Raw genomic sequence first — 19,196 nt, 5'->3', positions numbered from 1 at the left:
TGTGACCTTGGGACCTATTGAGAAGGCGGACTCCCAGCCCTCAGCTCAGCTGATTCGGATTCAGTGGGTGTTGGGAGGGGCCCAGGAATTGCCACATTTTTTAAAAAAGATTTTATTTATTTATTTAACTCACAGAGAGAGATCAAAGTAGGCAGAGAGACAGGTAGAGAGAGAGGGGGGGAAGCAAGTTCCCAGGACCCTGAGATCATGAGCTGAGCCGAAGGCAGAGGCTTAACCCACTGAGCTACCCAGGCACCCCGATATTTTTTTTTAAAGCTATCTCAGAGAGTTCCAATGGCAGGTGGTCCGGGGACCACACTTGGAGCAGTGCTGCCCGGTCCGAGTACCCGGCAGGCAATTGGCTGACAGGGCCACAATTTCTCACCTCCGTGCCTTCCGATCACAGCCGCCATGGGGACTTCTTTCTGGAATCACCTTTGTCCATCCTCATTTGCCACCCAGAGGATGCCTCTGCCTCCTTCAAGGCTCAGCTCAAAGGGTCACACCATCTGTGCATACAGTCCTGCTTCCCCCACGCTCATTGGACTTTTCCTCTCCCCGTGCCATGCACGTTAAACGTACCCCTTTCTTAGAGATCATGCTACTTATTTCTCTCCTCTCCCAACACTGTGAGCTCTCAGAAGAGCCACCCGTGATTCTCTCTGGATCCTGAGTACCTAGCAGAGTGCCTGCCAGCAAACATTCATGGGACTAGAAGGAGAGCCCTGGACGTGCTCCATCCCCATGCCTCTGCCCTTGCTAACCCCCTTCTCTGACTCACGGGTCTTGCAGGAGTTCTCACTGCAGAGAATGGACAGCCTTGTGGATGACCGGGTCAACATTCTGGGATTTTCCATCTTCAACCAGTCGCATGCTTTCTTCCAAGAGTTTGCCCAGAGCCTCAACCAGTCGTGGCAGGAGAACTGTGACCATGTGCCCTTCACGGGGCCTGCTGTAAGTATCCGCCGGAGTACTGTGCCTGTTTGCCTCCTCCCGCAGGTACCCTCCTGGGGTCCAGCCCGGTCCAGGCCCCCGCTCAGAGAGAGGTGTGTACCAGTGCTGGGAAGTGGTTACAAGGGAGGTTTGGGGAGGAATGAGCTGTGAGCAGCAAGCTTCTTGGAGGCCCGTAGGGAGAGCCCTGTGCAGAGGGACGGATCTGTCATTGAGTGATATCCTGATGTCCGTGCATGTCCTGTGGCCAGACTCCCGATCGTGCTGTTGCTGAGAACTGTCTGAATTGAGGATCCACAGTCCTCCTCTTGGAAGGTACTTGTAGCTCATCAGGTCCTCATTTTTCAGGATAGGAAACCAAAGCCCAGCCTGGGAATGGGGCTCGGGGTGGGGACGTGGAGGTCTTGTTCAAAGGTGAACATCAAGCCTTTCGAAGGGTGATGGTAGATTCTGAGATGTCCTCACTCCTGGTGCAGGGCTCTCTCCATCCTGCTGGACCACTGCTCTGAGCAGGAGCTCATGCAGAGAGGCTATCCTGTGCCCTCACCCATGTTCTTCCTCTTTGAACTTCCTTCCTCTGCTCTATGTGTGATGGAAGCAGAGTTTTCCCCAGCATAGTGCACTGGGTTTGATGTCCTTATTCTGTGGGGCAGGTCCAGTATGCGGGCTTGTGTCCGTCTGTTAAAAGGTGAGATCTCAGGAGACCAGGATTGTCTGGCTTTCTAGGTCCTGTCCCCCCCGTGTTACATTTAAGCCTCCCAAAGCCTCATAAGATAGCTCATGTGATGCTCTTGTAACTTTTCCAAGGTCTGCTTTCAGTATCTTCACTTTGCCGATGATGTAACTAGGCCCAGAAAGGTTAAGTAAACAGCCCAGGTCACACAGCTAGCAAGCAGAGGAACCAGCATCAGAACTCAGGTCAAAGTTTTAATCGCTATGCTGTTTTCCCCCTTCTAGGAGCTTCATTTGTGGTGCCACTGCACACTGGCCTGGCAAAGTGAGAGTAGTTAGTGGGTGTTTGTCGAACGAATGAGGGAATCAGGGAGGAGGAAGGCGGAACAGTGAGCTAGAGACAGAACAAATTGGAAAAGAGGTAGGCCCAGGAGGTGGCAGTGGAACCGGACACCCTCCTGGCGTGGGACCTTCCCTGGAGGGCTCCTAAAATAGGAGCAAGACCTGGCTTTGATACATGTCCAGGGGCAAGGGTGTTTCTGGGTATTTGCACAGACACCTAATTAGTGGTTGGCCAAGGTCATGATCCAGAGATAGGCTTCCTGAAGGCAGGCGCGTGGATGGAGGGCCCTTCCAGCAAGCCGTGTACCTCAAGGACTGCGTAGGCTGCAGGCAGTCCTTGGAAGGAAGGAGTAACTAAGGGGTCAGAGCTCATGCAGAGCTCAGGGAGCTGTGAGCAGGGAGCCGGGTAGAAGGACACTTGAGAACTGAGTTTCGGGAACAGTTTAAGGAGCACATTCCGACGAAGTATTTTAGACCTGAAAGAGGTGAGAATCCACAGGAGGGACTTGGCAGGGGTGAGACATCGGAAGGAAAGGGCTTCTCCCCACCAGTAGATGGGTTTGGGACGGCCCAGGACATGCTCAAGCATGGTAGGACAAGGCTCGTCCCTCCCAGCCGGATGCAGACCTGTCCCCTGCTCTCCCGGCCGGTCTTGCAGCCATGGCTCCCAAATTCTGATGAGGTGCGGGCAGCCTGGGAAGGCTCACGGGGTAGTACCAGGAAAGGAAGCAAAGCTTGCTGCCTGCTCTCCAGCCCAGACTCCTCCACATTCGGCACCTGGCCTGGTGAAATAAAGAAGTCTCTGGGCCATATTTCTAGTTGCTCTCAGAGGGGCTCAGCCCTTCCATTAGCGCTCACAACGACCACAGGCAGGCAGAGGAGAGGCCCGCCCAGGACCCAGTGAGAGGGCTTGACAGGCAGGCCAGCTGAGGACCGGCCGTGCTCACATGACTTGACAGGCAGGCCAGCTGAGGACCGGCCATGCTCACATGCGCCTGAGAGACCACTGGCCTCGGAGGCACAGAGGACCTGGATTCAAACACTGGCCTTGCCGGGTTCTTGCTCTGTGATCTTTGGTAGTTCCATAACTCTTCTGAGCCTCTGATTTTTTTTTTTTTTTTAAGATTTTATTTATTTATTTGCCAGGTTAGAGAGGCATCACAAGTAGGCAGAGAGGCAGGGAGAGAGAGGGAAGCAGGCTCCCTGCTGAGCAGAGAGCCCGATGCGGGGCTCAATCCCAGGACCCTGAGATCATGACCTGAGCTGAAGGCAGAGGCCTAACCCAGGCGCCCCTGAACCTCCAATTCTTTACCTGTCATTTGGGGCTGATTCTGCTCGACCATTTTAGGAGATTTTTCTGAACATAAAATGGAACATAAGTCTATCTTCAAATCAGTTATTCACCAAATGAGCTTATTTTACACGTTATAGGGCCTCCTCAAGGAGAAGTATTAGGAGATGTTTCTGGTAGGTTTTGCTGTATAAATGCTGAGTAACAATCAACCCCCAAATCGCAGGAGCATGTGACGTGCAGCCCTCTTGTAAGTTCATGGATCTGTACATCAGATCGGCTTGTCTGGGGCTTGTCTGGGGCGTGAGGGAGGATTAGCTACAGATTCCTAACCCAGCTGGAGTTCAGCACATCTGAGCCCTTCTCTCTGTGAATCCGCCTCGGTGGCCTCACATCTTCTCAAGGCAATGGCAGGGCTGTGACAAAGCAAGTAGGAATGCACCAGGCTTTTTAGTGCTAATTTCCCAGAATGGGCACACAGCGATTGCCATACCATGTTGCTGGCCAAAGAAAGGCACACAGACACTTTCAAAGTCAGGGAATGAGGAAACAGACTCTGCGCTTTTGGAGAAGGAAAGTAAGGAGTCAGAAGGAAAAGACCTGAGTCCAGGGTAGAATGAAGGATGGGGACCCAGCCCGTAATCCACCCCGGTGAAGCAGAGCCAAAGCCTTTACCTTTCGGGATTCGTGATGTGTGAAGTAAGATCTGCCTCCACCGCTAGTTAAATGGTCCTTGTGGGATCTTGCCCTGTGGAACCCGAGTGAAGCCCCTTAGTTCTGCCTGGAATGGTGAGGGAAGGCTTCCCGGAAGAGGGGGATGCAAAGACCACATTGCTGCTCGCTGCACGTGCGGGACACCGTGCAGGGTGTGAAGGCATCCAGGGTGGAGCAGGGGCCGCCTGTCCGGTCACACGGAAGTAGCCCTCCTGATCTCATTTTTGTCCTTCCCCATTCAGTCTCGGACCTCCCAAAGCCTCAGCATCCTGTGCTCCCCAAGAATGTGGGGGACCTTCAGGGAATGAGGGTTTCTCTGGAGGCTCCCTCCACATTTGGGGTGGAGAACAAGAGTATAAGCCTACTTCAGAGGGGCGATGTGAGGAGATGAAGCATGAGCCTGAGACCCAGCCCCGGTCCCCAGGAGAGGACAGTCCGTCCTGTGTCCCGGATTGTGGTGCTACCTCAGTCAGCTTTCTCTTCGCCGAGCCCTGCTGTTTTCTTGCCGACGAAATAGGGACGTGTGTTCTTTCTAGCTCAGGAGACCAGGGTGCTCATTCCATGTGTTTCAACTGTGCGCAGAGCTGAGAAACCCTGGAGCGCTTCCCACAAAATCATCCCACCTCGACCTCTTCTTTTCCTATTCATGACATCCTATAGCAGATGAGAGTGGTCACACGTCCTTTGTTTGGTAAATGGAGAAACTGAGGCACAGAAGAAGGAGATTAGAGCCCAAGACAGCCTCTCTGTGCCAAGAGCCTTGCAGCCACCATCTCCGTGCCTCTGAGGAGGAAGGGAAGCTGTTACAGAAACTCCTCACCTGGAAGAATATGGAAAGAAAGCTCCCAGCTTCAAACAGCAACAAATCCTTCTCAAGGCTTCTCACTTAGCAACTGCCTTTTGAAAAGCGGTGCCTCTTCCTGTCTCTTTGGGGGTTGAAATTCCCAGCACAAACAGCCCAGCCCTTTCATTTGCTGGGGAGCTGGAAGGCGAGAAATAATCAGTTCCAGGAAAGCCCAGGTCCATCTCTCTCCCCATCCAGCTTTCTAAAAAGGCTGCAGCCAGCCAGCTCCTCCACGGGGACCCGCTCTCTCCTGCCTCCAGGGTCCTCTTCTCTCTCGAAGTTCCCCTCTGCGCGCTCTGTCTCAGGTCCGGTCTCTCTTCCTTCTTGTGCCTTCTCTCTGGACTCTTTCCTTCTCCTTTTCCCCTCCCCCAATCACATCCTTCCCTTCTCTTCCCCTTCCTCTCCTGCCCTCCACCTGCCTTCTGCACCCTTGGCATCTCTCTTGTCCCGTTTCTCTTCCTCCTGAATTGTGTGTGCCCCCCTTGTGTGCAGGGCAGCTGCTCTGAGGACACAGAGAGGGAGCATCTGAGCTGAGGGGTTAGTCATCAAGAAAGAGAGCGAGCGAGCTGGGCTCAGCACACAGGGACACACACACACACACTCCGGCCCGGGATGCATCTCCAGGTGGCTGACAGCACGTTTCTCTCTTGCTCCCGCCTGACGCTGTGCGAGCTGTGGGCGGGGGAGCTGGGGATGGAGACACATACCCACTATTTCACGTGCCGTTCCCATTAATCACACTGCAAAGAACAAAATTCGTAGAAAATCGTTAAAATTACAGATGGCTAGGTTAAGTAATTAGAATTTAGGCTAAAACAGATGTTTGTAATTAAGTGTTTATTTCATTGAATGAAACCCAGATTGTACGGACTATTCGATGAGATTTTAATGGCTCCTGTCCTGGTCTGATTTGGGGGGACAGAGTTTAAGCTACAGAGGTTCAGAGACGAATGGGCATCCGAGAGAAGGGGATCCCAGTGGTCTGGGTGAGCGAGCTGCCCGGGGAGGGGGAGATGAGGTTTACAGGGGTGTGTTTGGAAGATATTCTTATTTTTCTTTCAGAGGAGGGGGCGGAAACTCAGCCACTGTTCCCTGCGTCAGATTGATTTCATCTTAATTTATACAGTCTTTCGTTCCCCTAAACAATTTACAAACAGCTCAAAAGGAAATAACAATGAAGAACCAAATGATAATTTAAAAACAAGGGAAATCAAGAGTCCCTTGCCAACGACATTTTGGTGCCAAGAAAAGAGGAGAGGATTTTAAACAAGGATTGAGCCGTTTGGGGGATTTAATATTTAGAAGATCAGGGGCAGGGGAAGCAGAGACAAGACGAGAGAGGCGTGCGCACAGATGGGGCACGGAAGCCACGGAAAGACAGAGGCGGGTGGGGAAGGGAAGGGCCATGGGATGGGAGACGGGCAGGAGCAAGAACGAGGGGAGTCTCCGTCCAGACTGGAGACAGGGACGGAGCGCTGTGTTGGTACCAGAGCCGCCTTCTCCCAGGTGCAATCCTGAGTGCTTGCCGGAGCTAAACTAGTAAATAATAGCAGAGAGCCAAAGCAAGGAGAGCAGCAGGCTGCTTTGGGATGGCGATCTGCAGTGAGCCCAACTGTTGATGAGACAGAGATCCTAGGCCCTCCGGTCAGAGGTGGACCTGGCTGAGCGGAGGAGATGGGCATCTGGGGTGGGCTGGGCAGCGGGGCTCAGAGAGGCAGCTGGAGGATCCGGGCGGAGGGCCTGGGAGCCTCACCAGGAGTCTGCGAGACAGGGGCTGTGTATGGAAGACTCTGAGGAGACCCAGCTGGGAGGGATGGTGTTCGGGGGCTTAGAAGGCTTCTGCTCGGATGAGCCCAGGTTCAGCCGTAGAGAGGACCCGTGAAGCCCGGGGCTCACTGGGGACTGCCACCGTGTCACCTCTCTGAAGTCAGTATGCAGATGGAGAGGAGACAGGAAACTTGAGGCTGACCCCCTTCCACTGACCCCTGCCCCCATCATCCCTCTAGGCTTCCGTTCCTAGAAGCGCTGGCAGATACCACGAAGGTCCCAGAGCACAGGATGCCCAAAGAACACTGTGGACGGGCACGTGCCCCACTCCCAGCAGCCGGATCATTTGCTAATAAGAGAACATCAGCCAAGAAAACCACATCCCAGACGTGTGGGAACAGCAAGCAGGAGGCAGGAAGGAGCCTGGGGGCTGGTGGGAGGGTGTGAGGAATGGCTCGGAGAGCGGCGTCTGCCAGTCTGCAGGGACTGGGGTCTGCCAGGGACCAGCACACAGCCTCCTGAGAAGAAGAGCCTCTAGAGGGGGATGAGGGGGCCCAGGCCTCTCTGAGGGCAACCGTGCCCTGGGAGGAAGGTGGTCCCTGGGGCCTTGGTACTGGCTAAGGTGCATTCAGCTTCCAACAAGGGAAGTCTTGTATTAAATTACTTTATGCACCAAAAGGAAACAGGTGAGCTCGTGTCACAGCAAGTTGGGAGGGAAGGCAGGCTCTGGACGGATGTTTCTGGAAACCCAGTTTTCTTCTGTTCCTCCGTCCCCTCTGTCAAGCCAGTGCTCAGGCCAGAGCCAGGCTGGCTGCCGCAGGCCCAGGCGCCGTGTCCTGACACGGCAGTGCTGAGAGGAGAAGGAAGGACTCCCTCTCTTGGAGAGTTCTGGGAAGTGATCCCTCCCCGCTGGTCTCCGTTCCTGTCTCTGGGGATCCGAATTGGGCCGCTGGCCCGTTCCCGATTCAATGATGGCGATGATGGAAGGATTTCTGGACCACTCAGGATCCCCTGAGAGCTGGGGGTGGATTGGCCATCCCTGCAGCACGTGGGGAGTGGAGGAGACCCGCGCACAGTGGGAGGAGCTCTGCTGGGGAGGAAGAAGGGGAGAATGGGTGCTGGGTAGGCAATCGATGGTCCTCTCCTACTGCCGCCTCCGTCCTGCCCTGTCCTGTTCTCACGACGTTTCTAAGTGGCTCTTTACTGAGAGGCTAGTATGAGGACAGACAACCAGTTGGACCAAGGGGCAAATTGGGTGATGGCCAAACCCAGGACGAGAGAGAGGCCTGCCCACTACCTTTCCTTACCCCCAGCGCTGGCCCACGAGTCTCACGCTCCTGTCTGCTGTTGAGAAGGTCACCACATCGAGAAGACTGCCCATGTTGTCCCGGGAGGCTGGGCATGTGAATAAATCTGACAGGGTAATGACTCACCACCGGTTTCTCGAGGGGACGGAAGGACAATGTCGTAGACACAGAAGGAAACCAGACTGGAGAAAGGGTCCTGGGACTCCAGTCCTGGCCCTTCCTCTGTTCTGCTTGGTGACTTTGGGCAGTAGGTGAATTCTTCGAGCCTTGGTTTCATCACTGATAAAATAAGAGAGTAGGTCTCTTTGATGTCTAGGAGCCTTTCCTGTCTAATAGGCCGAGATTTTGAGACTCTCTGAATGGACAGATTAGTGGCAAGACAAAGGAGAAGGTGGGACAGAAATTAGTTTACTGTATCCTTTAAATAGCCAAACAGAAGGATCTGGGGGTTAATGTCAGTGGCGGTAACCAACGCCCCCCTCCTCGGGTCAATGTTTGTCTAAGCTGGAAAGGGAGAGTCTGTAGCATTGATCATTTCCATATGTCCTTTTGGCAAGGAAATGTGAGAGGTCCATTAATAAAGGAGCCACATGTGCTCGGGGGAAAATGAATTATGTGCAAAGGACAAGGACAGTTGTAGGCTCTCCGAGAAGCATTGAGCGCCTTGCAGGTGAGCCTGGGATCAATGAAGAAGGAGCTGAGCTGCAGAGGGGAAGGCGGTGGGGAGGAGAGAGCAGGAGGTGATGGGCAGGAGGGACTCTAGGGAGGTGGCCGGTCAGCACGGCTCAGCCTGACTGCAGAGCTTTCTACTGGTCCTGATCGCTCTGTTTCGTGCTCCTGCCTGCTTGGTCTTTAGGCCACAGGGCACTTCAGGGACAGGGGACAGAAAAGGAGGGGTGAGGGAGCTGAGAGACCCAGCCCAGGCACAGCGGGTGCAGGGGCTCCTGCCCGTGTGGATGTCTTGAAGGAGAATGGGAGATGTTGGGGTCTCAGTGCTGCCACATTGTAGGAGCTGAATAAATGTGGAAAGAAGGAAAAGAAGGAGCCAGAGAGGGATGGAGAGGGGAAGAAGGAGGAAGAAGGCAGTTTTGCAACGCAAGTGAATGCGGATCAGGGCTGGGACGCTCTCTGGGCTGTTCTCCCTGTAACTGACTTTTAGAAAGATGATCTGAAGTCAACACCGCTCCCCCCTCCCCCCACCAAGTCGCTATCACAGCACTCCTTGCCCAACAGGCAGCTCAACTGCAGAGGGAATAAGTCCCTGTTCCCAGCGTGTTTCCTACCTTGAGCTCCCCGTTCTTTCGACTCCCTGTAGCCTTCGTTCAGCCAGCACCTGCTCCCCGGGCTGACACCTGCCAGAACCCAGGGGGTACACAGTTGGCAGAACACGTTACAGACACGCAAGCCAGGGGGCTGCCTCTCCTTTACGGGGAGCCGTTGTTCTCTCCAGGCTTCCAGCGTGCTCGGGATTGCTCAGCACGTGTGTGAGGGCTGGAATCTAGACTCTGGGTGTCCCCGTCCCCGCCTCAAGATGCTTACACTCTGTCTTGAGAGCTCGAAAAAAATCCCAGAGGTCATCACATGGTCTCCCTGCCTCCAGCCTTGGAGGGGTCAGACTCCCAGGGCCTGGCCAGGGAGGAGGAGGTTATAAGAAGTGACAGATCCTGATATGACTGCCCCTACAGGGGATGGCCTGCCACTCAGGGCTCCTGTGCATTTTGTCCCTATTGTCATTTACACTCAGTAGGTTTTCTTGTTGGGGACTGTATGTGAACAGCCAAGTGTCGTCCAGGGCAGGCAGCTTCTGATTTTCCGCCCCTACCCAAAGCAGCAAACATTGGGTTAATACATGGGGCAGGGCTTTGGCGGAGCCTCTGTGGGCAGATTTCACCCAAAACTTAATTCAGTTCTAGAAATGTGTCTTGGGGGGCCTACCACATGCTGGGGCCCGGTGCTAGATGCTAGGTGGGGTATAGAGATGATGACCCTACCTGTTCCTGCCTGAAGAGCTTGCAGTTAGACTAGGGAGAAGAAAATTTGAGCAAGCTGCCTGGGCTTCTACCCTGGGCTCTGACTCCCTCCGCAGAATCATCCCTGCCTGCATTGCTGGTTTCTTGCCTCTTCCCCTCCCATGCGCCCCCCCCCAAGTGTGTCCCACACTTTGCACCCCTGTGCATGTCCAGTTCCACCTCTGGAGGCCCTTTTCCCTTTCCCCAGCTGCTCCCCCTCCCAGATCCAGTGATGTCTTTACCAAAATCCTTCAGCGCTCAGTTCCCACGCTGTGTCCTCCAAGAAACGTTTCCTTGATCACGCAACATGGTCTTCCTCTTTGGACCCCACCCTGCCCTGCCCTGACCTTTGTGTGTCCGCTCACTCGGTTTCACGTTACCCTTGTTTGGGTCCTGTCCCCCGCCCCCTACACCCTCTCCTATCCACGGCAGCCTCTTGCAGGAATAGAGTCTTGCTCAGTTTGGGCTTTGCGTTTACCAAGTGCTTTGTAAGTACCCATCACACTGAGTAGTACAGAGCAGTTGACCGACAGTAGGAATATCCAGGGAGATGCCATTTCCTGGGGTCTTCTAGGAAGAGGTGACCTTTGGCCGAGCATCGAGCAATGGGCAGATCTGAACGTAGTGTCCAGGTTTCTTCCCTCTTCCCGAGATCGGTAGCCCCATCCCCTTCTTGGGGATTTCGGACAGCAACGGGATTTGCTACCTCCTTGGGGCAAAGAAAGAAAAAGACATCCTTGAAAGTGGTTGGGGCTCCAAGGGACAGCTGGGTGGTCCAATCCCAGAGAAGCCTTCGCCACCCCTGCCTGCCTCCAGCAAACGCCTGAATGCTTCGGGGAAGTGGAGCTGTCCCAGAGCCAGGCAGTGGCCCCGAGCAACAAACAAGTGCCCTTATTTCTTCTTTGTTTCTCTTTTCTCTTGTCCCCCTCCCTTCTTTTCTTCCTCCTTTCCCTTCTCCACCCCCTTCACACCCATCCCTCCTTCTCCCTGGGCCCCCCCACCCCTGCCCTCCTGCCCGCCGTCCGCCCCCTCCCAGCTGTCCTCGGCCCTGCTGTTTGACGCTGTCTACGCCGTGGTCACCGCCGTGCAGGAGCTCAACCGCAGCCAGGAGATCGGCGTGAAGCCTCTGTCCTGCGGCTCGGCCCAGATCTGGCAGCACGGCACCAGCCTCATGAACTACCTGCGTATGGTGAGGGGCCGCTGGGGCCCCGCAGTGGGGGGTGGGACGCTCTGCTTGCCGCCCTGCGCCTCCAGGCCTTCTCGGAATATCCCAGCCCTGGATAAAACAGCCATCCGCAGTGACACCATTCCCTGCACCGTGGGCCACCGTTGTTCCCTGATCCCTGACGCCCCACTGAGGAGGCATAGTCTGGAGCTGGCTTTCCTGGCCACATCTCCAGCTGTGGCTCCCCTGAGGGGATGGACATGGATCTCTAGGCCACGACGAAGACCTCTCCTGTCAGAGAAGCCTGGTGCAGAGTGGGTTTTGCATTTAGAGTCAGGGGTTTCCTGGCTCCCTGCAGACCCAAAGGTGGGTGAGCAGCTTCCCAAAAAGGATAGATTCTGTTAACAAATAGCACCCTCGGGGAGGAACACAGGAGAACTGGAGTTCAGGCCGCCATCTTGGCACTGTGTTGTTTTATGTGTGGTCCTTGGGTGTGGGGCATCCTTCTCCGACTCCAGCCCCAGCCAAGTCTGAATTCATTCCAGAAACATCACATTTGTAGTCATAAGATCCTGTGGTTGAGAGACAGGCAGGAGAATGGACCTTGATGGTCTGCTTTCTCTCAGGCATCCTTAAATAGCCCGTGTGTGGAATGCTTAGAGCCAAGTAGGACACGGGCCCTATTTGGTGCTGTAACTCACTTTCTCTTGGACAGGTAGAATTGGAAGGTCTCACCGGCCACATTGAATTCAACAGCAAAGGCCAGAGGTCCAACTATGCCTTGAAAATCTTACAGTTCACCAGGAACGGTTTTCGGCAGGTAAGTCTGGCTCCACAGTCACGATGGCCCATCCTTCCTCATTGTTCCCTTCTGCGTCCCCAACTCTCTCATCCCATATCTCCTTGGCACCCAGGATGGCCCCTTCTCTCGGTTATTGCCGGGAGCTACAGGTTGCCTCCTATGCATGGCTCCCGGCATGCACCAGCCTCCCCCACTTCTGGCCACCAAATCAGCTAGTGTGGGTCAGGGACTGCAGCCTCAGCAGAATACCAAGAAGGAGGCCATCATGCTCTGTAGGGGAAGGGGGGCAAGAGGGTATCACCTAAGGAAGAAATTCCCAGGCCATGCCCACCATTTTGAATTATTCTACTCCCTGAGTTTCACCCTAACGCTGGAGCCAGCATCAGACTCCCGAGAGCACACAGGGAAGGAACCAACTGGGTCCCTTGGTGTTGGAGTGGACGGGCAGCTCCCTCCTGCTGGCTCTTTCTTGACCGACCCACGCCCACCCATGCTGCTCACAGCTCTCCCCTCCTGTCTGCTACCTATCTTCTCCCATCAGCTCTGGATAGCTCCGTCCTCTGAAGCTCCTTTTCAACCCCTTACTGCTCCCTCCTTTTTCCATGAGCTCATTCTCCCTCTGTCCGGTCCTCTCACATCAGCGGAGACAGGGATCCGCACAGCCCCTCCAGGAGCCTCCCTGAAGGTCTCCCAACTGCCCCGTCATCTGGATAATCAACCCCCTATTCTTAAGCTAACCTTCCTCCAGCCTTAGAAAAGCCAGAGAAATTGGAACTGATGAGCTAATTATAGCAGGAACCAGACGCACTGTCAGAGTAGCTGAGCGCGGGAATGTGGCCCAGAAGGGGCTACAGTCACCTTTCCTCAAGGTTATCCAGATTCTTTGCCCTCCTCCTCCTCTTCCCCTTCCTCTCCTCCCCCTCCATCATCATCATCACCATCACAGAGCAGCTTGGCGCTTCCTAAGCTCTTACCACCGGCCATAAACCATATTGGTTGTGTCCTATGTGTTTTCTCATTTAACCTTACAGACTAGGTGCTTTCCATTTATTTTCATTTTATTTGTTTGTCATCTGCGCACAGAGACAGTTAATCTGGATACCATCTATTTCCTTTTCTTGTCCGGCTCAGTGGCTAGAACGTCAGCGTTCAAAATTGATAAGTTGTTTCTGCTCTTAAGGGGAACACTCTGGCCTTCCACCATTAAATGTGCTGCTGGCCCTGGAACTTTATAGATGTTCTTTATCAAGTTGAGGGCTTTCCCTTCTCTTTCTAACTTCCTGAGAGTTTTTGCCATGAACATGGGGGTTAAATTCTGTCAAGTGCTCTGTCTGGGTCAACAGGTAGAATCGTATTACTTTTCTTCCTTAGCATGATCATAGGGTGGATTATATTAATTGGTTTTCAAATGTTTAACCAGTGTCACACCCCTGGAATAAATCCCACTTGGACAGAGTGTATAATCTGTAGGCATTGTTGGATTTGGTTTGCTAATATTTTGTTGAGGATTTAACATCTATGTTCTGAGTGGTTACTGCCTTGGGCTTGAAGGGTTTTTTACTTAATTTTTTTTATTCCTTTTGTCTGCTTTAGGTATCAGGGTTCTGGCTTCACAAAATGAATTAAGAAGTGTTCCCTTTCTCTTCTGTGTTCTGGAATAAGTTGTATACAACTGCTGTTAATTCTTCTCTAAATGTTTGGTGACACACTCCAGGGAAGCCATCTGGGCCTGGAGATTTGTTTTTCAGGAACCTTTAAATTACAAATTCAATTTCTGAAATGGTTATAGGACTATGCAGGTTATTTGTTCCATCTTAGTTAGTGTTTGTTCTTAGTTGGTAGTCGGTAATAGGTACTTTTTTTTAATGCCTATTTTATAAGTGAGGAAAGGATGCTCATGGAGGTGGACAGACCTGGCCTTGAACAGTTAGCATGGTAGCTGACATTTCTGACTCTGAAGCTCGCCTTCTTAACCGTTATGACAGACAAATCATGCCTCAACATCGCCTTGGTAATTTGTTCAAAACACAGGTTTTTAGACTCCACTGTACAAGGGTCCCATTGGATAGACCTCGGGTAGGGTCCAGGAACTGATGTGGTCACTGAGTATGCAGGGGGATTCTAACAAAACCCTAGACTACACTGATGAGTCCTGGCCATCAGTTCCCATGTCTGAGGGGCTCCGGTTCAGCCCTTCCTTCTGGGAGGACAGTGATTATGCTAGGCCACGATGCCACATTACCTTTCTTGGAAAACAACAAGATAAAAGGAGAGAGTCCAGGGTTAGGTAGATAGCCAGAAACGCTGGGCTGGAGTATCACCTAATGGTCATCTCATTTCTCTAACCAACCGATGAGCATGTGCTCAGTATGAGTGAAAGTTCTGGCTTCCCCGGCTGAACATTTATGCAGAAGAAGCAAGTCCCTACGAGTGTGGATTTGACCCTAAAGGGTCAGCATGCCTCCCTTTTTCTATGCGATTTTCCCTAGTAGCTGTAACATTTCCACTCTTTGATCTAGAAATGACACCGCTTCCTTCTGTCAGGTACTGTGCTGGGCTCGGAAGAAACCAAGCTACAGAAGGCACAGTCCCTGGCCCTGGGAGAGCTCACAGTCAGGGGACACGGGAAAATAATAAGTGCAGTTTGGGGTTAGGAACCTCAGATCATGCCCTCGGGCTCCTAATTCCCTGAACAAAGGAAGCCTCCAGCCTGTAGGGAAATTGCCAGGCAGACTTCTGTGAGCCCCAGTATGCTCATGGGCTGCGAAATGAAGAACGTTCATTCCTGTGTTCAGTAAATACCTGTTGTGCCTACTATGGTCCTGACTTTTGTCTAAGCACAGGCTTTAAAGAATGGGCAAAGTGTCTGCTTTCCTGGGGCCTATATTGTAGTATGGGATAAACAATGGCAAACACATCCTACATAATACAGCGTCAGTACTGATCAGCGCTATAGGAAAAATTAGAAAGGGTAAGGAAATGAAGCGCGTGGGGATAATCACGGGGAAGACGTAGTTAGGAGAACATAACACTCATGCCCAGCCCCAGACGCACTCCATAGAAGGTTCAGTCCCAGGCTCCCCATTGAACCTCACACCTGCGTTCAGAGCACTGCCCGGAAGGGGCCCCCTTCCAGCCCCCTCCCACCAGGCAACACCCACAGTGGCAGAGTTGGTTGGAGGCTCTGACCCCATCTTCTGCTTGAATGACAGCTGGTTAGGCTCAAAGTACCTCTTTCCCTTAACTCTGCTTGTCCAGTAGGCACTACTCAGGCTGGGAAGAAACGGCATCACCACCCTCCAGGCCCCAGCTCAGCCCAGCCCAGCCCAGCCCAGGGCAGCCCAGTACAGCCCAGCCCAGCCCAGCCCAGCTCAGCCCAGCTCAGCCCAGCTCAGCTCAGCTCAGCTCAGCTCAGCTCACCTCAGCCAAGCCCAGCCCATCAGGGGATTCTGGTCTGCAGCATCCTGAACAGTGGCTACTGGTCCTTCTTCAGCTGCATACACGGTTGGTGTAGGTAGGGTGTCTCCAACCCAAACGTGCAGAGGAATGACCTAGGTGCTTGCTGTAATCATACATTCCCAGGCCCCACAGCTGTAAATTCTGAGTCAGTAAAAGGGGTTGCCTTGCGTAGGTCTGCATATTCTTGTCTGGCACCCAAAGAGCCAATTACAGTATAGGGAGGCCACAGGCTGTGTTTTGACAAATAGTGCCCTCTGTGCATAGAATTTCCTCTTGACCTCCCCCCACTCCCATCTTTTTGAGCCAAGGAGTCCATCAAAGAGGAAGACGTTTCTGGTCTTCCGCTACCCTAAGGGATGCACATTATTCTAAGATTTTATTTTAATACCAATTAGTTAACATGCAGTGTGATATTAGTTTCAGGTGTACAAATAGTGACTCAGCACGTCTCTGTGTCATCCGGGGCTCATCACGACCCGTGCCTTCCTCCGTCCCCATCACCTAGTTCACCCCTCCCCCCACCCCACCCCTTTCTGGTGACCAGCAGTTTGCTCTCTGTAGTTAAGAGTCTGTTTCTTGGTTTGCCCTCCTTGTCTCTCCCCCCCACCTTGGCTTGTTTGTTTTGTTTCCTAAATTCCACATATGCCTGAGATCATACGGTATTCGTCTTTCTCTGACTGATTTCACTTAGTGTATTACTTTCCAGATCCATCCATGTCATTGCAAAAGGCAAGCTTTCATTCTTTTTTATGGCTAAGTAATATTCTTTATTATCACATCTTCTTTATCCATTCATCATTGGATGGACACTTGGGCTGCTTCCATAAGCTGGCTATTGCAGATAATGCTGCTATAAACACCGGGGTCCATGTCTCCCTCTGAATTAATGTATTTGTGTCCTTTGGGTAAATACCCAGTAGTGCGATAATTGGATCGTAGGGTAGCTCTATTTTTAACTTTTTAAGGAAGCTTCATACTGTTTTCCAGAGTGGCTTACACCAGTTTGCATTCCCACCAACAGTGCACGAGGGTTCCTTTTTCTCCAGGGACACCCATTCTTGATTGGATTTATAAAGTGGATTGCGGTAATCCGCTTTATTACCCATTTTTCTTCAACAGATCTGGTGACTGTCCTGCTACTTCCCTGTCTCGCTCAGGCTCTGCGAATACCCGTGAATACCATGCAAGTTGTATCATGGGCACAGACAGAGCTCTGCAGCTCTGGTCCCCAGGTCCCATCTCAATCACCAACCCAATCTTTACCTCTTGATAGGTGTCCTTCCCCTGATTATTATAGGATGAAGAAATGGTTTGGGGAGTGATAATTACTTGGGCTTCTTTTCCAGGGTGGGAGGAAAGTCAGTAGCTCTGCTTGAATATTCTTCCAATGCCATCCAAGGTGGTGCTGGCAGGGGAAGGGAGAGCGACCAGGAACAGAGGCAATAACATCTCTTGAATACCTGTTGTGAATCAGACACCACATGGGCCCTTGGCACAGATCCTGTCTGACATGGGGGACTGCCCTTGAAGGTGGATAAACCCCCACATCACACATAAGGAAACTGTTGCTCCAGGAAGATAAGGAACTTGACCCGAGTTCACTATTAGCAAAGACTTTGGGCAGAGCTAAAATTCACCCTCAGGCTTGTCCAACCTGAAAGCCCATGCTCTTAGACCTCCCGCTCTTGGCTTTTGCTCACTTTCTTGGAATCCCTGAGCTCCCAAATCAAAACACTTCACTCAGGTCTGTTGCTTTGCTGTCACCTGCCCCTGGTGACCTGCTGGGCTGGGCTTTCTTTAGTAATGGTGTCTTCTCCTTCGGATTTGGTTTTGTTCTTTCTCTTCCTGTCTGGGTGAGTGGCTATTAAGAGCTGGTTTTGATTATTTAGAAAGCACCACACAGGGACCCAGTGGGTTGTAATTGGTAAAATGTCTGAACCAAATGCCATATTCCCTGCTGGTGGCTGATTAAGGGATTATTGCCATTTTTAAAATAGTCTTTCAGAATTGAGGTGGTTTTTTTTTTTTTTTTTTTTTTTTACCATTAAAAGAATTACTATTTTGATTCTGTTGGAGAGGGTTTTCCATCTTGGAATTCTGTGGAGCTCCTATTGGAGACTGTTTGGGGGGAAATGTTCCCTAGAGTGTCCCATAAGTGGTATTTCTGAAGCTGGACCATCTCCCATTTGCTTATTTATGGGCCCAGAGGTCAATGGTATTGCTTTAGGGTTCCCCAAGGCCATCCTCTTGTTCCGCCTATGTGAGCTCTCCATTCTCCTGCCCGTATTCTCCCTTTCCGTTCCCCAGAAGATGTCCTAGATCACATTGGAATAGTATAATCTCCCTTCTTCATTCGGGATAAATCAGATTTGGAAGAGACAAGGGGAACAAAGAAAGAAGCAGAGCATGAGAGGGCCCTTAATTTTCTTCATTTAACTTAGTCTGAAGATCAGAGATTCTGAGCAGCCCCCACGTGACTTTCTTAGGGCTGTAGTAGGATGAGTACACCTTTTATCTGAGGATTGGAAAGGGCTTAACAGGCTCTAATTAAGCCTTTGGGAGAAGGAGGGCTGAGGCATGGGGGCCTGACATCCCTCGCTAAAGAGGCAGATCTCACTTTTCCTATTGGATCCCTGTACATCACAATGGGGATACCTGAGTTTTCTTCCTGTGTGAAGGTGGTAACTCCTCAACGTTTGGCCTTGTTAAACCCGAGGATTAATGAAACTAGATTTGCATGGTACTCTCTTCTGCTTTCCCGTGGCTAGGTAGAACGTTGGCTCTGCTGACATCATGAGATAATAAGTTTCCTCTGTGATGCCCCATGCAGAGTGGTGTACATAGATATTTAAAATTTCCCATCTTGTATCAGCCATACATAAAGGCTACTCTCTCCATCTTGCAGGCAAAGAAACTGAGGCAGAGAGAGATAAAGTAATGTGTCCACATCCATACAGCTAGTGAGTTCCAGGCTTACCTGAGTCCAGGCCAGGCTATCTTCAAAGTCCATGGTCTTTTGACTCTGCATCTGGGCCCCAGAATGCGTTGGGGGAGACCTCCAAGGCCTCTAGCCTAATCTTCCATCCCAGTGCAAGAATGTTTTCCATAGTGTCCCCGAGAGAAGCGGCCACCCTGCCTCTCCTTGAGCCTTCCCTGGGCTGGGGAGTTCACTACCTCTCAAAGAACATATTTCCAGATCTTCTAAGCAAAGGGTCAAAATCTGCCTCCTCATTCTGCCTTCTGAAGCAGCTGCAATGGCCCACTTTGTGTTCTTTTTACCAACTCTTCAAATATTTGAAAATAGTTTGATTTTTCTTCATTTATTCACTTCTTCCTGAAATTTTGCATAACACTGTTGGAGCACCTTCTCTGTGTCCAGGGTGGGGAATGCAAGATACATGAGTCATGATCCCTTCAAGAGCTCATAATCTTTGGGGAAAGGCAAAAATTGTGGTCAACAATTACCCTAGTGAGCCTCTGATATCTTTCCTTCTGCCAACAACAACCCATAGCTGTTCCCAATATAATATGGCCCCCAAACCTCACACCTCTGATGCTTTTGGGTTTGTTTTGGTCTCCATCAAAACACGAAGCTCAAATTGAGGACCACACTCCAGATGGGGTAAAATGGGATAGGGTTGAGAGCACTGGCTCACAAATGCTAAATTTCCTTTCACCACATTAGCTTGCGTCCTGGAATTAGCCTCCGAATCTTTGATTCGTTCAGAACTCTGGACGTTGGGGTCAATTACTTGTTCTACTTGCACCCTTGCCCCCAAACTATGCAAGGTTATTTTCATGTGAACTTTTCGCAGAAACCATCCCTGAGCCACCCCTCCCATAGACCACTTGTGTACTTAAGTCTGTTCCCAT

General features: G+C 51.8%; 1 protein-coding gene across 1 annotated transcript in view; it reads left to right on the top strand.

Moving 5' to 3' along the window:
• GRIK4 (glutamate ionotropic receptor kainate type subunit 4) overlaps positions 1–19,196 on the top strand; it is a 415,050-nt gene that overhangs the window by 299,349 nt on the left and 96,505 nt on the right. The window contains exons 9-11 of the mRNA XM_045080424.1: positions 793–954; positions 10,934–11,086; positions 11,778–11,882. Of these exons, the coding sequence (XP_044936359.1) occupies positions 793–954; positions 10,934–11,086; positions 11,778–11,882 (420 nt within the window). The remainder of the gene's footprint in view (positions 1–792; positions 955–10,933; positions 11,087–11,777; positions 11,883–19,196) is intronic.

Source organism: Mustela putorius, unplaced genomic scaffold (genome assembly GCF_011764305.1).
Source record: "Mustela putorius furo isolate JIRA1106 unplaced genomic scaffold, ASM1176430v1.1 tig00000460_pilon_pilon_pilon, whole genome shotgun sequence".
NCBI classification, from domain to species: Eukaryota; Metazoa; Chordata; class Mammalia; order Carnivora; family Mustelidae; genus Mustela; species Mustela putorius.
Note: the sequence above shows the minus strand (reverse complement) of the source record. Positions and strands in the feature narration are given on the sequence as shown.